General features: G+C 36.7%; 1 protein-coding gene across 7 annotated transcripts in view; it reads left to right on the forward strand.

The window, feature by feature from the left end:
* RBPJ (recombination signal binding protein for immunoglobulin kappa J region) overlaps positions 1-17,671 on the forward strand; it is a 101,960-nt gene that overhangs the window by 45,834 nt on the left and 38,455 nt on the right. For 6 of the 7 annotated variants that reach the window (XM_047091653.1, XM_047091652.1, XM_047091646.1 and 3 more), the window contains one exon: positions 14,593-14,631. In XM_047091653.1, coding sequence (XP_046947609.1) covers positions 14,593-14,631 — 39 coding nt within the window. Of the gene's footprint in view, positions 1-14,592; positions 14,632-17,671 lie in introns of those variants that run through there. The other variant, XM_047091648.1, reaches the window with a different exon arrangement.

Below are 17,671 nucleotides of genomic sequence, written 5' to 3' on the forward strand. Positions count from 1 at the left end.
TTTTCACTTTCTAGTATTCGAAGAAAATTTTACCCTTTACCTTTAAGATTTAGTCAGTAGCTGAAGCATTGGGAGGGTAAAGAAGGTTTCCTTTTTGGTTTTTTGTGGACCCCTCACTGAAGCAAACCACATCTGTGCTTGTATTGTAGAAAGTTTTAGGATCAGTTACTGCACTTTACAATTCTAGCATAAAATTCATATCCCTGGCCCCATGTTCGCATGTTAGCTAAATTCCATCTTAATGCAGAGTATATGGAAAACCATGAACATTATACTTTAGCTCTGGTTTTTTTGTTGGTTTGTTTTTAATGTTTTATTAATTTTCAGAGGGACAGAGACCAAGTGAGAGCGGGGGAGGGGCAGAGAGAGAGGGAGACACAATCCGAAGCAGGCTCCAAGCTCCCGGCTCCCAGCTGTCAGCATGGGAGCCTGGGGCTTGAACTCAGGAACCATGAGATCATGACCTGAGCCAAAGTCCGACACTTTAACTAACTGAGCCACCCAGGTGCCTGGGCAAGGTAGTTTTCTGAGCTAATTTCCGCATCTGCATAATGAGGATAATAGCACCTACCTTATAGGACTGATAAGTGTATGCAGTTGAGATATGCAGGCACAGTACTAGCCTTACGCCAGCCCTCTAGTAGCTGCTGTTACAGTGTAGTCTGTATGGATAGGGACAGTGTGTCTTATTTGTTGCCACATGTTCCAAGTCTAGTGCAGTGCTTAACACACAATAGGCACTTAAATGTGTGTTAAATGATTAAGATAAAAATAACCAGAATATAGGAAAACAATTAAACCATTTTCTGTCTCCTTCCTTTTCTCAGTTTTAGATTAGATAGGCAAAGGAAGCCAGTTTTAAGGTTAATAATGGGAACATTTTAATCCTAGTACATATTCAGCATTTTTTCCATGACATTTCATAGTTAGTGATTTTTTAAAAATACGTGGTATTTTTAATCATCTTGTGGTAGATGATTTACCACAGATGATCCTGATATTTTGCCTACTAAATAGGAGAGAAGATTGTGGGAATATCTGATCTACAATTTGGATGGAGAGGGAGGAAGACCAATTTTGTTAGGACTTATATGCCCGTTGACATGATATTTAACTTTTATTAATATGAAATATATCATCCTGGAATGGTGTAGCCCAGGACTAGGAATCACTGCCTTATAAAATTTTGATGTTAAAATAAAATTTGAAGGCAACAGGAATGAATTCCAGGAAAGAACTCTTTCCCTCCACCCCCCAACCAGCCATTCATTCAAAAAACAATTAAGAAAAATATACATAATACCCACATACACACATATATATTTCTAAATTAATGTCATAAACCTACAGAAAACAAAGTACACAAATTGTAAACGTACAATAAAGTGAATCTTCACAAAGTGAATATACACGTGTGACCATGACACGCATGAAGCAAGAATGTTACCAGCTCCCTGGAAGCCCTTCTTGTTGCCCCTTCTGGTCTCTCTGCTACTCTCCCACAGGTAACCTGTATCCCGATGAACACTGCACATTAGTGTGGCTTGTTTTTGAATTTCCTATAAACAGATTTATATAATTTTGTGCCTTTTTGAGTCTGGCTTCTTTTGCTCGCGATCAGCGTATCACATATATGGTGATAGTTTGTTCACTTTGGTTACTGAATAGCACTCTATTGTATGATTATTCCTTAATTTATCTGATCCTTGACACTGGTCTTTTGGGCTGTTAGTTTTGGCTTATGTCTGATGCTACAGTTGTTCTTGTACATGTCTTGGTATCCATTTATACACATAATGTGGGGAGAGTATTTTTACTACTTTGGAATTTCATCGGCAATAATAATCTCAAGTCAGCAAACAATATATTTTAAACTGTTGTCAATGGGCTAGCAGTATCACTACGTTCTAAGGTGTACTTGCCTTAAGGAAGAGTCACAGGCCTCCATGTCCTGCCTAATTGCATGATACTGCTTCTCAGGCTTTTCTGTTGCATAGGCTGAGTCAGGACTAAGTAGGGAGACACCCACTGGACCTAACTTTGAAAGGGAAACATGCTTTTTCTACTCCTCCCATTTCCTTCCGTGTGATGGGACCTATGTGATGTATGATGCTTGGCCTCTCTCCACATACCAGGTGTGTGGAACATTTTATTTTTAGAGCCTTAGGACTCAATATAGAGTGTGGCTTTAAAATTTCAAGTTCTTTTGGCTTAATAGTTGTGTGGGTTTTTTTTACTGAAAATTACTTATTTTTCCATAACTTATTCTCTGGAGGCAGGAACTCCTGATGTAACCATTTTTCTCGTATCCTTTCCTACTAAAAATCTCCTTGGCCCTTTGTACTATAGGGTAAGCTTCCATCTCAGAAATCATTGATGGCCACTTCTTGGGGTTCTGACCTATCTCAGTGTCAGACGTTTCTTGTTCACTTGTCCGAGGCCGTGGTTAACAGGTAACTGGAGCCCTTCCCAGACAGATGTTTTATACACTAAATGTTGCATGTATTTGCAAGAGTAGAACCCATGAAGAACAGGTGGGAAAAAAATCCCATTGTGGATGGTTATACTGTTATGGCCTTCTAAATTTTCTGTAGGGAGAAAAATGTCTTTTGCTGCCTTCTTTTTTCTTTTCAACCCCTCCCTCCCTTCCTTCCTTTTTTTTTTTTTTTTTTTTGGACTCACTAAGGTTAGAATATTTAAGGATGAGAAAAAAGTTAATACCTCTTCTGATTAATAATCAGATTTATTTCTTCCTGCAAAGAAATTCCAAGTGGCTGCTTAGCCTTTAAAGAACTGACAACCTTAACATCTCTGACAGAAAATTTGTAGGGAGGAAAAAAAATCTTCACTGCTCGTAACTTGAGGTGGGCATGAAAAATAAGAGGGGACATGCGTGGGAGAAAACTTTGTGACTTCATCTCATATATAAGCCAGTTGTCCATGATCACTTGTGGATTTTCTGTGAAAGGTGTTTAGTCCTAAACAGTTTTTGAGGGGTTACTTGTATGCTGTCTGGGCTGCCCTTCCTTGGAAGGGATAAATTCTAGGGCAAACCTCTCTTTCTCCTTTCGTATCTTTGCCTTGATGGTGGTAGGAACCGTTTGTGTGTGTGTCTGTGTACATGTGGATACACATGTGCTATTTCTATTTATATGTTCATATACTCCTCATTTGTTTGTTTTGGCACCTGCTTGTTGGTGTTTAAGTTACTGCGCAGCTGCTGTTACTTGAACTGGTAGTAACTTAGGACCCCTCAAAGCTGAGCCCTTATCCCTCTCTAAGCCGTAGTTTAAGGCAAAACTAAGGGGCGCCTGAGTGGCGCAGTCGGTTAAGCGTCCGACTTCAGCTCAGGTCACGATCTCGCGGTCCGTGAGTTCGAGCCCCGCGTCGGGCTCTGGGCTGATGGCTCGGAGCCTGGAGCCTGTTTCCGATTCTGTGTCTCCCTCTCTCTCTGCCCCTCCCCCGTTCATGCTCTGTCTCTCTCTGTCCCAAAAATAAATGTTGAAAAAAAAATTTATTAAAAAAAAAAATAAGGCAAAACTAAATGTGTTTTTGTGTGTGGTAAATTATATATGACGACATAAAATGTATCATTTTAACCATTTTTAAATGTACAGTTCAGTTGCATTAAGTACCTTTACATTATCGTACAACTATCTCCATCCATCTCCGAAGCTTTTTATCTTCCCAGACTGAAACTCTGTACTCTCTCTGCTCCCTGACCCCTATCCCCAGCCCCAGCCCCAACTCCTGGCAACCAGCATTCTACTTTTCTGGCTCTGTGAATGTGGCCACTCTAGGTACCTTATATAAGTGCAGTCCTAGAACATGTGCCCTTTCGTGTCTGGCTTATTTCTCTCAGCATAAAGTTTTCAAGGTTCATCCACGTCGTACCATGTGTCAGAATTTCCTTTTTAAGGCAGAATAATATTTCATTATATGTGTATACCACGTTTGTTCATTTCTTCATTCATCAGTAGGCATTTGGCTTGTTTCCACCTTTGGGCTGTTGTAAATAATGCTGCTGTGAGCAATGGTGCGCAAGTATCTGTTTGAGTGCCTGCTTTCACTTCTTTTGGGTTTACACCCAGAATTGAATTTGACTGGTCATGCAGTAACTGTATGTATAATTTTTGGAGGAACCACCACACTGCTTTCTATAGTGGCCGCACCATTTTACATTCCCACAGTAAGGTACAGAGGTTTTAATTTTCCCATATCCTCACCAACACTTGTTATTTTCTGTTATTTTTGATAATCACCATCCTAATGGATGCGAAGCAGTATTTCTTTATGGTTTTGATTTGCGTTTTCCTAATGACTAGTGATGTTGAGTATCTTTTCACGTGCTTATTTGCCATTTGTTTATCTTCTCGGACAAATATGTCTGTTCAAGTCTTTTTCCTATTTTTTTCTCCTGTACCTATTTTTAAATCAGGTTTTTTGTTGTTGAGTTAGAGGAGTTTTTTATATATTCTGGATGTTAATCCCTATGAGATACATGGTTAATTACATGTATTTCTAAAACAATATAAATGTGTATTTGTTTTGAAGGGTCGATTTCAGTTTTACCGTATTTGTTAGAGTAAATATCGTTGAGTAATCCAGCCTTGAAGGAGTAGTGGTGTTTTACTGAGTGCTTATTCGTACCAGGTACTCTTTTAGGTGCTATACATAGATCAACATTTTAAATTCTTGTGAGACTCATATGGAAGTACTGTTATCTGTGTTTTCAGTTGAGGAAAATGAGACATAGAATTTAAGTTAACTTCCACTTGTTGGCATTAAATCTGGGATTTGAATTTAAGCAGTGCAGCCCTGGAGTCCATGTACTTACCACAGCACTTGTCTACCATTCCCATATGTGATACTCTGTGTTCCATCAGGTGACACTTTGCACCTCTTGAACGCAGCCTTAAAAGGCAGTTCATGAGGTCAAGTGAGGCATTTGAAGGAGTTCTTAACAAAAATTAAGCAGATAGCTAAGATTGGAACCTATTTAAAGCTCTTTAAGTTGCATTGTATTTCCCTTTGTGGAAGTATATGTTTTCCTTAAGGGTGTGAATTTCTTTATTTGAATTGGGCATATGTTTTTCTAAAGTAGCTTCCCAGGGAAATTTGCAGAGACTGTTTTTTGAGTAAATTCTTAACTTGTATGCCTTTATCTATTTTTACTTTAAGCTACCTGTGTTGTACACTTGGTGTGTGAGTTGATTTCTAGAGAATGTAATTTTATTTTGCTGTTTACCTAAACCAGACTTAATTAGTAAAGAATAAGGCACCTATTAAATTGTGTGACACATTCTAGAACAAATTGGAATTCTTGCTGCTGCCTGTAATTATCACAAATAATTGTGTATAAGGTGTATGTATTTTTTTTATATGTGCACTTGGGGGAGATGAAAATGTGGACCTTATTTTCTCATTCAAAATGAATGCTGCTAACTGCTTTGCTTTTTTTTTTTTTTTAATTTTTTTTTTTTTTTATTTAATGTCTTTATTTTTGAGACAGAGAGACACAGAGCATGAGCAGGGGAGGGGCAGAGAGAGAAGGGGACACAGAATCCAAAGCAGGCTCCAGGCTCTGAACCTGTCAGCACAGAGCCTGACATGGGGCTCAAACTCATGGACTGTGAGATCATGACTTTAGCTGAAATCGGACGCTTAACTGACTGAGCCACCCAGGCGCCCCTAACTGGTTTGCTTTTTTAGGTATATATGGCTGCGACTGGGCGGTGGTAGATAATCAGAAAGTGATTCCTAATTGTACACATGACATTTACTTTTTTTGTTGCTGTTAATACAAATGATGCTTTATTCATCATGTTTCTTCGTATGCATATTTTTCCACAGTCACAAATTGTCTACCTATATAATAAATTTCTTGAATTATTAATAGACATTGTTAAAATGTGTTCCAAAAAGATTGCACAAATTTAAACTCCCGACAGTGTGTGAGATTTGTTTGTCCACTTGTGCACTAGCACCGAGTATTAGCAAAACTTTACATCTATAAGCGAATCTTGCATAATTATCAAGAGAACATAAAAGCTGTATCAGGAAGCTGGCCATAGTCTTTTATATGACACCTCCCCTGAATGTTTTTGATAGGTTTGTCACCACCAGTTTCTGTGGCAAAGCAGGGTCAGGCCAGCAACTTGATCGAGAGATTAGTGTTTCTCAGAGTGTGGCCTTTTTATTCTGATACAATTTCAGTTTACAGAAGAATTACAAAAATACTACAAGGAAAATGCCAGGTATCTCAAGTGTTAACATTTTACCACATTTGCTTTATTCTTCTGTATGTCTACACACACACACACACATACACGCACGCACGCACACTTTATTTTCTCTAGACCATTTGAAGGTAAGAAGTAGACAACTTTCCTTTAGTTTCCCTAAATATTGTGGTGGTTGTTTCTAATAAAAGTAAGAACAGTCCCTTACATAACCCCTGTACAGTTATCACAACTAGGATGTTAAGATTGATATAATCCTGTTCTCCACTCTGCTAGCTCTATTCAGATTTTGTCAGTTGTCTGAATAATGTCCTTTATAGCAGAAGTAAATTCTGGATAGTATGTTGCACTCAGTTATCATGTGTCTTTAGTCTCTTTTAATCTGGCCAGTTCCTCAGTTTTTTATCTTTCATAACCTTGATGCTTTTTATTTTATTTTATTTTTTTAGTTTTTAACGTTTTTTATTTATTTTTGAGACAGAGACAGAGCATGAACAGGGGAGGGGCAGAGAGAAGGGGAGACACAGATTCTGAAGCAGGCTCCAGGCTCTGAGCTGTCAGCACAGAGCCCGACGCGGGGCTCGAACTCACAAACCTCGAGATCATGACCTGAGCTGAAGTCGGGCACTTAACCGACTGAGCCACCCAGGCGCCCCCAATTTTTTTTTAAATTTTTTTTTTCTTTTTTTTTTAATGGTAACCTCGATGCTTTTAAGAGTATAGTTCAGATACTGGGCACCTGGGTGGCTCAGTCGGTTAAGCATCTGACTTTGGCTCAGGTCATGATCTCACGGTTCATGAGTTTGAGCCCCATGTCTGGCTGTGTGCCAACAGCTCAGAGCCTGGAACCTGCCTCGGATTCTGTGTCCTCCTCTCTCTGCCCCTCCCCCCGCTCACACTCTTTGTCTCTCAAAAATAAATATTGAAAAAAAATTTTTTAAGTAATTAAAGTATAGCTCGGTTATTTTGTTGACTAATCCATGCTTCAGGTTTAAATTTTCTTGTGTTCATCTTTAGTTTCTACATTTTTTTGGCAGTAACATCACAGAAGTGATAATGTACTCTACTTAATACATTATATTAGGAAGCATTGTCAGTTTGTCCCATTCAGTCTTTTGATACATGAAATTAGCATAGTTTGCCCAGTGTCCAGTTGCCCCCTCTTCTAGAAGCCATAGATTTTAAGATGCATACTTTTCATATAAGATCTCATCTGCAGTGTTAATGGATGCCAGTGTTCTCGCAACTCAGTTATGCCATCTGGATAGTAAGGCTTATGGCTCTTGCAGATTTAACCTGGGAAAGCCCTTCCCCAGGTAATGGATTTTGGAAAGGCACCCCCTTATCCCAGTAATAATATTGGAAATATCTAAGAAGGCAGATACTGAGAATAGCTGGAGATGATGGTCTCAGTCACCCTTCAGTTATGTCTTTCCGGTTTTCCTGTTGCTTTTCACAAACTGCTGCCACATTGTTACAAAGATGACTTTGATATTTTTCTTTTATTGTAAAGAAAAGGTAGAATCAAAATTAAAGAAACCATGCTTTTAGATGTTCTACCAGTACAGGGAATTGGGGGAAGCACGTTTCTCCACCTGATGGGGCCAGCTGCAAGCATGGCTTGTCTTTGAAATCTACCCCGTAGGATATTTGTTCTCATAGAAACACATTTAATACATGTGATGGCCAGGAGGGCACGTGGTGCCAAGGACCACTGGTTGCACCTCAACAGGTTGTGAGCAGTATTGTTACCAAATGTGATTTTTGAGGGAAGAGCAAGTTCAAAACTAGAAATTAAAGTAGAACAAAGGCAGACATGTTTTGCTCAAAGTTGTGTGACTTAATAGGCTGTTTTCTGCCACGGACAGAGAATGGATGAGCTTTTTACAGTAGAGATAAATTACATATTTATTTTTAAAAATTTTCAAGTGGTTAAATATTAATCTCCAGTTCTATCCAATAGGTACAATATGTAGTTTCTAAAATTTTACTTTTGGTAATTACATAGAAGAACATCTTTGCATATATTTCACTGTCCATGTGTCCTAATAGCATATATGTTCCATAAAGACATAGATTTGTTCACTGATGTATTCCATATATCTATACTTGATTTCTACTAGGTGAATGAATGAATCTGGAGACAAGGACAGAATGTTATATGTAGCCTTTTCTAATTAGCCTCTTATATTTTTTTGTGAGTAAATTATCAAACAGCTTCCTAGTATATTTTGCTTTCTTTTCATATTATACATTATCATAAAATAGAATAATAATGTGTATTACCTATTTGTTTCCTTCTGGTGGCATGGCCAGGTGTGCATTCTTGAGGATATGAGTCAACATTACTAATTTTTCCTCAATCAAGTGCTAGTTTATTTCACTGTCTTAAATCATGGGAATCCCAATACTTTCCAACTGTATAAAATTAATATGCTGTTTACAGCAAATTTGGTATAAAATTTAGTTTAAGAGTTTGGATTGTTCATGCTTTCTTTTCTACTTATTTCCTGCAAATACTACACCAGTGTTTCTTGCCTTTATTTTATTCTCATTTCTGTTAAAGCAGAAAATTTGTGAAATACAGTAAAATAGAGGCAGTTGCTTTTAGTTCCACAACCCAGGGGCACAAGAGTTTCCCAAAGACTTGAGCTTGCTTTTCCAGCCACATCTGTTTTTAAAACTGATGTTCTAATATTGTTACTCTAGATAACATCAGGTTTTGGGGACTTTTTGTAGCAATGTGTTAAGATCAAGTCATGATCTCATGGTTCATGGGTTCGAGCCCTGCATCAGGCTCTGTGTTTCCCTCTCTCTCTGCCTCTCTCTGTCTCTGTCTCAAAAATAAATAAACATTTAAAAAAAGCCAGAATCATAACTTTTCCCCTTAGATATATAAGCAGATTATTATATATTATTACATTTAGTCAGAACTACATTTTATATAATACAGCATGCATATAATTTGAGAAACTTCTTGCCGATGAGATATCGATAATCTATACTATCAAAAAGATAGTTGGATAGCAGTGATTCTTTGTCACAATGAAGAATTAATTCCGTATTTTATAAAATTAGAAGCATCCTTAGAGTACTTAGGGATTTAGATTATTTTTTATTGTTAAATACACCATACACCTATTATGAAAAGCATTTTACATGAGAGTGGTCTAAACTTGGTTGGTCCAACTTATTTCTGGTTCAGTTGTTAACGCAGATCATGTGAATAGACACCTTGTTTTTATTTTTGACACCTTGTTTTTAAAATAGATTGCAAATAAAGATAAAAATTTATGCCTGTCTTACCATTCCCTATTATAAGAGTGAGAGATAGAGTTTAATCTTTAAATTATAATCAGTCTATGAGAAATTGATAATGGACTGTAGTCATTTCTGCTGAAAGGTGAATATTTTGATTGCATGATATAAATATTACATCATGAATTTTTTGAGTCATTCCTGTTTAAAAATGGACCTTCTTTTTTGCAGTAGATAATTCTTGAAGTTGTATATATTGTATATCAGATTAGTAGTGAAAATTACAGGATTCATAATGCACCTTATTATGTAACTTGACATTTTATTTTTTTTATTTTTTTTTTTTTTTTTATTATTTTTTTTTTTTTAAAATTTTTTTTTTAATGTTTATTTATTTTTGAGACAGAGAGCATGAACGGGGGAGGGGCAGAGAGAGAGGGAGACACAGAATCGGAAGCAGGCTCCAGGCTCTGAGCCATCAGCCCAGAGCCCGACGCGGGGCTCGAACTCACGGACCGCGAGATCGTGACCTGGCTGAAGTCGGACGCGCAACCGACTGCGCCACCCAGGCGCCCCGTAACTTGACATTTTAAAATATGTAGACCTATAAATTTTATTAAATAATTAGGATTTAGTTCAGCTGCAAGCTTCAGAATACTTCATTGTGAACCTAGTAAATGCTTTCATGACTTTTCTTAAAAAACCCATTTTCTTATTCTTCCCCTATTGCAGTAAATACAGTAACCATTAGTTTTAATGAGATAGTGTGATGGTGTATGCATTAAAGAAAGGACTGGGATCGCTCACAACAGTTAATGGAGGTGCTTTATTATCTACTGAAGAAGCAATTTAATTTTATTAACAGATTCCTCACCTTAGGATGGCGCCTAGATAGAATGTTGCTAAATTTTGAAGTGCTGTTCCAAGCTCAACATGCAAACTTGCTGAGTTCTCTTGCTCATGTTTTCTGTAGGGGCAGGAGGGATTCTGCATGAGAATGTTGTGTAATTGTTGATTGCATCCAAGGGGTATTTCCAAAAAGGAATAGAGACAGATATTTTAATTAACACTTAGTTGTTAATCTAATTTTGTAAGCATTTCAGAGCACCGAGAAACAAAATTTATGTTTCAATTGTGAGTACAGTGGATCTCTTACTTGTCCTGTAATAAAGCTATGTCAGAACCAAAAAGGTGCCTGATGGTTGGAATATTAGTATGGAATACTAGTATGAAGGGTACCATGTCATGATCTCCATTGGAAAGTTTTATTTATTTCGTTAGCTGTGTCTCTGTAAAATTTTCACCATTTTAACCACCTCACTTTGCTTGTCTTTATAAAGTGCAACTGTGCTCTTTCTTACATACACAGTATATGCAAAGAAATATTTTAAAGGCTGTCTTAAACTTCTTGGTTTTTGTAAACTATATCTAACATAGTAAGGCAGTTTAATGGTATGTGTAATCAGTTTGAAAAATTCAAAAAAGTCTTCCGTTTGGAAAAAGATTCAGGAGTAGATTTTCAGCTTTAATTCCAGAACTGAAATTTACAGATTAGCCAGTAGTTCAGTGAGTGTTTGTTGTTGTTGTTTTTTGTTTTTCAGTAGTTCAGTGGTTTAGAACCTGTGGTCTTCAGTGGCCCTGCTGATGTTGCTGGTAAAACATTGTGTTTTGTTTCTTGGTTTTTAAAATTGAATATCCTGCAGGGTAAAATCAAAGAATTAATAAGTAATTCTTCCAACAGAAACTTAGATTGTTTACTCATATTTTTGTACTGTTTGAGTTAGAATACTATTTCAGTATTTCAGGGTTAACAAAAATGTAGTCACAGATACCCATTGTTTATAAATCCTGAGTTCATAAACAATGTCATATAGCATTAAATTACACAACAAAATGTACTACATCAGATGCTAAGGCTTTTATCATCAAAGTTAATAATTTTGTGGGACATTAAGTACAGTAGAGAACTCTTAAGTCAAATTAGGCTTTGCAACCTGTAACTGATTATGAGCAAGTCACTTAGCCTGTTTGTAACTTCAATCTGCTTGAAAACACAATTCTATTGGTCCATTTTCAAGTGTGCTTCCACCATCTCTTAGAGAACCTCGCAGTGGAAATAGGTCATCACGTAGAAGTTAGTTTCTTCTTCCTCTATACTTATTTATTCTTATTAACATCACGCTTAGTTCCTTATTTCATAATTTTGGCTTGCCAATTTATAACAAAAGTGTAGTAATAATGACTAACATTTGTTGAGCACTTACTGCATACCAGGCACTATTTTATGTGTTTCTAAATATTAACATATTTAATCCCTTCAACACCTCTTTGAGGTAAATGTAGTCACGGTGCCCTCTTCCCATGTGAGGAAACTAAGGTCTGGAGAGTCAGGTAACTTCAAAGTTACACAATAGGAAAACACTAAATCATGGATTTGAACTCAGCTAATTTTACTCTAGAGAGTTTTTCTTAACCTCCATGCTGTATTATAATTGCAGCCTAAATTGTGCTTTCTTGACCCTTGCTCAGGCTTTTCTCCTTGCCCTCTTATAACCAGTTGAAATGCTTTTGTTTGTCCACTTAGCCTATTTCTTTCTGAAGGGCCATGTACTATAAGCTTCTTGAGTAGTCAACATCTAGGTTTTTTTTTTTTTTAATTTTGTTTGCATATAATTGACACAGTGTTACATTAGTTTCCTGTATAGCATAGTGATTCAACTTTTCTCTGTGTCTGCTGTGCTCACCGTAAGTGTAGTTACATTCTGACACCATACAACACTATTACAGTGTCGTTGACTATATTCCCTATGCTGTGCCTTTTATTCCTGTGACTTACTCATTCTATAACTGAAAGCCTGTGTCTCCTGCTCCCCCTCACCCATTTTGCCCACCGCCCACTCCCTTCCCTCTGGCAGCCATCAATTTATTCCCTATATTTATAAGTCGGATTCTGATTTTTTATTTTTTTATTTTTTTTTATTATTTTTTTTAATTTTTTTTTTAACGTTTATTTATTTTTGAGACAGAGAGAGACAGAGCATGAACGGGGGAGGGTCAGAGAGAGGGAGACACAGAATCCGAAACACGCTCCAGGCTCCGAGCTGTCAGCACAGAGCCTGATGCTGGGCTCGAACTCACGGACTGCGAGATCGTGACCTGAGCTGAAGTCGGCCGCTCAACCGACTGAGCCACCCAGGCGCCCCTGATTTTTTATTTTTTTAACTTCACATATGAATGAAATCATGGGGTATTTGTCTTTCTCAATCTGACTTACTTCACATAGTGTAATACCCTCTAGGTTCATCCATGTTTTCTCAAATGGCAAGATCTCCCCCCCCTTTTTTTAATGTCTTCATGATATTCTGTGTGTGTGTGTGTGTGTGTGTGTGTGTGTGTGTGTGTGTGTGTACACCATATTTTCCTTATCCATTTGTCTATCAATGGTCCTTAGGTTGCTTTGATATCTTGGCTCTTGTAAATAATGCTGCAATAAACAAAAGGGTACATATATCATTTTGAAATCGTGTTTTCATTTTCTTTGGTTAAGTACTCAGTAGTGGAATTACTGGGTCATAAGGTATTTCTGTTTTTAATTTTTGAGGAACCTCTGTACTGTTTTCCACAGTGACTGTACCAATTTACATTCCTACCAGCAGTGCGCAGGGTTCCTTTTTCTCCATATCCTTGCCAACACTTGTTATCTTTTGTGTTGTTTATTTTAGCCATTCTTACAGGTGTTAAGGTGCTGTCTCGTGGCTTTGATTTGCATTTCCCTAATGATTAGTGATGTTGAGCATCTTCTCATGTGTCTGTTGGCCATTTGTATGTCTGGAAAAATATTCAGGTCCTCTGCCCATTTTTAATCAGATTATTTTGGGTGTTGAGTTGTAGAAGTTCTTTATGTATTTTAGATATTAAGTCCTTATTAGATATATCATTTGCAAATATTTTCACCCATTCAGTAAGTTGCCTTTTTGTTTTGTTGATGGTTTCTTTCACTGTGCAAAAGCATTTTATTTTGATGTGGTCATAATAGTTTATTTTTGCTTTTGTGTTTCCCTTGCCTTAGGAGACCTACCTAGAAAAATATTGCTGTGGCCACTGTCAGAGACATTACTACCTACTTCTCTTTTAGGATTTTTATGCCTTCAGGTTTCCCATTTATGTCTTTAATCCATTTTGAGTTTATTTTTGTATATATTGTTAAAAAGTAGTGTAGTTTCGTTCTTTTGCATGTACTAGCCCAGCTTTCCCAGCACCACTTACTGAAGAGACGCTTTTCTCCATTGAATATTCTTGTTTTCTTTGTCATAGATTAATTGACCATATAAACACGGGTTTATTTCAAGGTTTTCTGTTCCATTGATTTATGTGTCTGTTTTTGTGCCAGTACCATACTGTTTTGATTACTACAGCTTTGTGTAGTATATCTTGAAATTTGGAATTGTGAGACCCTTAGCTTTGTTCTCCTTTTTCAAGATAACTTTGGCTATTCTTGGTCTTTTGTGGTTCCATACAAACTTTGGTATTATTTATCAGCAGCTGGGTTTAAATTTCAACTCTGCCTTGCCACTTAACTTACTTAGTGGGCAAGTTGCTTTCTGCATTTTTTAAATGGGCCAATATGTGCTTTACAGAATTGTTTTATATTAATTAAAAAGAGTAATGTATAAAATATGTATAGCAAAGTGCCTGGCACATGACAGACACTGGTAAGCTCTATACCACCTCTTGGGCTGTGAGGATTTTTCTGAGTGCTGCAGATTGTGTGAGACTGGGTGTCTTTGGTTAGTTGTGGGGGTTTTTTGCAAGGTGTCTCTAGGAGGTATTGGTCACACTCCTCTGATCATTGTGCTACATGCTCAGAGTGGGTATGTAAGGCGTACTTAGGGTGTGTTGTTTTTGTTTAGAAACCATTTTTAAAGTATGTATTTTGTTATTTCTGGGTAAGGATGGTTGCTAAAGGACGTCCCTTTGTGCTGTTCTTAGTAGAGTTGAAGTATACGTCGCAAAGGAGATTTCATGGTGCCTAAAAAGCTTCCTGTGGAATAACAGCCTATATATATTTATTTATTTTTCTTATTTTTTCCAGAAAATTTGGTGAGCGGCCTCCACCTAAACGACTCACTAGGTAAGCATTATATTAGTCTTTCACCCAAACATTAAATGAAAATACCAGATCCTGTCATCTTAAAAATGATATTAGGTGCTCTTGAAATGATTCAGATACTGGTATCTAGATCATAAGCTTCTTCCCATCCTTCCCTACGTCCTCCCCCCAAAACCAGGCTAATCGGGTATAGTTCAAAGGGGAAAATGAAACCTTTTAAGAAGTAATCTTGAGTATGATATAGTGAACATAACAAAGGCAACAATGTAAAGATAGCTTCCGATATCTGGCCAATCTAGCTGCATTTAGCTAATCATAATTTATTGATTATAAGTGAAACTTGAAAGATAAATGCTTTAAAAAAATTTAGAGAAATATAAGATTTTAACCATTTTAAGGAGACTATAAATACTACATTGTGTTCTAATTATGCGAATTAATTTTACAATATACATTTTAATTACAAATGTTAAATTTGAAAGGATTAGTCTTAAATGATTTAAAATTTTTTCAATCAGCATTTGTAAATAAAAAAGATACCTGTTGCACAGTTACAGCCCTAGAGTTAATGCTAATCCTGCATTGTTAGTATCTTTCAAGAAAATTATATGCATGTATAAGCATATCGTTGTCATTTTTTCTTTTTCTTTTCTTAAGTCTGGCATCATACTCTACCATCGTTCTGGACCTTTTAACTCCACCTAACTGTACATCTTCTACCTTGTTCTCTTTCATATCTCCGTAGTCTTTTATTGCCTTCACACTGCTCCTTCTTTAATATTTCACATTGATGGCCATTTGGGTTATTTCCACATTATTGTTATTATTAAAAAAATGTTGTACTCAAAGAATGATGGAGACATGCTACAAGGACACAGAAAGGGAGCCAGTTTAAATAGGTTCTCCTTAGACAAATCATGAGCACTTTAATCTTCAAAATAAATAATGATAGTAATAGAACCCACAGAATAAAATATAGTTTAAAAGTCTACACTGAGTTAAAGAAATGACTCTGTAGTGGAGGCTAGGAATTTTTCTTATAGCAGAATTCCATCTAATAAATGTAGAAGGAATGATGGAACTAGGAAATCACACTTTGGCAACCACTACAGTAATAATTGTTTCAGGCAGAAAAACTATCGGTTTAAAGTTTGATGAGAAACAAACATTTACTTAGTCTCTAAATGTATCCTCACAAAGTATGTATTAATTATAAAGGGAACAAAAGGAGCATGACAGTGAAGAAACTTGGCAGATATCACCTTAATGAAGTGATTGAAATTTAACATCACTAGTAGTGGACAAATAAACATCATGTGCATCCTCAGGAGGATGATATCATGTCACTTTTGTGATGTTCCTGCCAAAAATGCACAAGCTACGTCTAAGCATGAGGAAACAGACACAAACGAGGAACATTCTATAAAGTAAACAACATTTACTCTTCAGACTTATCAAGACGACGAAAAACAAAGACTGAGGAATAGCAGACTAGTGGAGACCAAAAAAATCATGACAACTAAATTCACCTAGATTCTGGACCGGGAAAAAAATTTTCTTTTGTTTTAAAGCTGGAGTTAGCAAACTTTTCTATAATGGGCCAGATAATAAACATATTAGACTTAGCCACACTGAGGCTGTTGTGACTTCTCATCTCTTCTTACATCCCCAAATCAGCCATAGATATCAATGTATAAATGAATGGAATGTCTGTATTTGAGCTCAAATTAATTTAGAAAAATTGGTGGCTGTTCTGATTTGGTCCAAGGGCATTAGTTTCTCAACACTGCCTTCCATACTCCAAATAAAGGACATTTGTGGGACAGTTGGCAACATTTGAATAAAATCTGTATATACAAGTATTGTATCAGTGATAATTGCATTATGCTTGTATATGGGCATGTCTTTGTTTTGGGGAAATGAACACTGAAGTATTTGGGTTCAGGGGCTGTATATCTACAATGAGCTCTTAAATTGTTTAAAAACATAATATGCAAATATGGTAAAATACTGATATTTGGGGAGTCTGGAGGAAAGGGGACTAGTACAGTTCTTTGCCTACTTTGGCCACTTTCCTAGAAGTCTGAAATTACTTAAATTAGAAAGGTTTTTTTTTTTTTTTTTTTTTCTCTAAAGACATTATATACAATTACTTGTTTGTATATATCAGGAAGAAATTTGAAGCAGAATTATTTAATTCACATTTATGGACATTTTGAAATTTATAGTTTAATAGATTATTTTATTTTATTACCAGTAGTAATAGATTGGAATGACTCCTAAGCATAGAATATATTTTGGTGAATAAATCACTTGCTTTTAATGGGGATACCTCTGTAAAAATAGCAGTCACTGTGATGGTAATAAATATCATAAGGAAATTTTCCTTTCCTTAAATATATACAATAATATAATTAGGCCCTGTTTACTTTATCATGATTTTCCGTTTACTCTTTAAGCAGTTTTCCCTGTTTGGAAAATTTTTGTAAGCTTTTAAGCCTTCTGCTTTTGGCCAAAATGGAGTAACAGGGACTGGAATTACTCCAAACTGAAACAACTGAAAAAACCTGGACAAAATATATTAAAACAATGTTTTTCAAGATACTAGATGGCAGGCAAGAAAGGACAGTGAGCCTTGAGAGACAGGAGACCCGTGAGGTGAGCTCCACAGTTGCCCCAACTTAGTACCTAGAGAGTTTCTAGGACATGATGTAGGGAGAAGGAATCCAGGTGTGGAGCCTAGGAAGCACCTGGAACCAAGGAGATGGAGCTGGGAATCCGGGGGTCCACGGTGGCTAGAGTTCCCAGGCAGAGAGCTGGAGAGGAAAGAGCTATGTAGTTCCGGAGATCTGCAGAAGGTCCCTTCTTATCTTCAGCTGAGTATCGATCAACACACAAGTGTGAGGAAACTACCCAAGGCTGGGGGATAAAAATCAAGCTAAACATTTAGAGGGGAAAAACATCCTGAAGCTCATACTACAAACTTGCCTGTTCCCACTAGCTAAAGTGGAAAAATATAATTCATGATGCATCTACTACAGTACTGCACAGCAGGATTTTC

The sequence above is a fragment of the Lynx rufus genome, unplaced genomic scaffold, assembly GCF_022079265.1.
Source record: "Lynx rufus isolate CCGP_SWC_20201006 ecotype Redwood Valley unplaced genomic scaffold, mLynRuf1.p SCAF_3, whole genome shotgun sequence".
Lineage (NCBI taxonomy): Eukaryota > Metazoa > Chordata > Mammalia > Carnivora > Felidae > Lynx > Lynx rufus.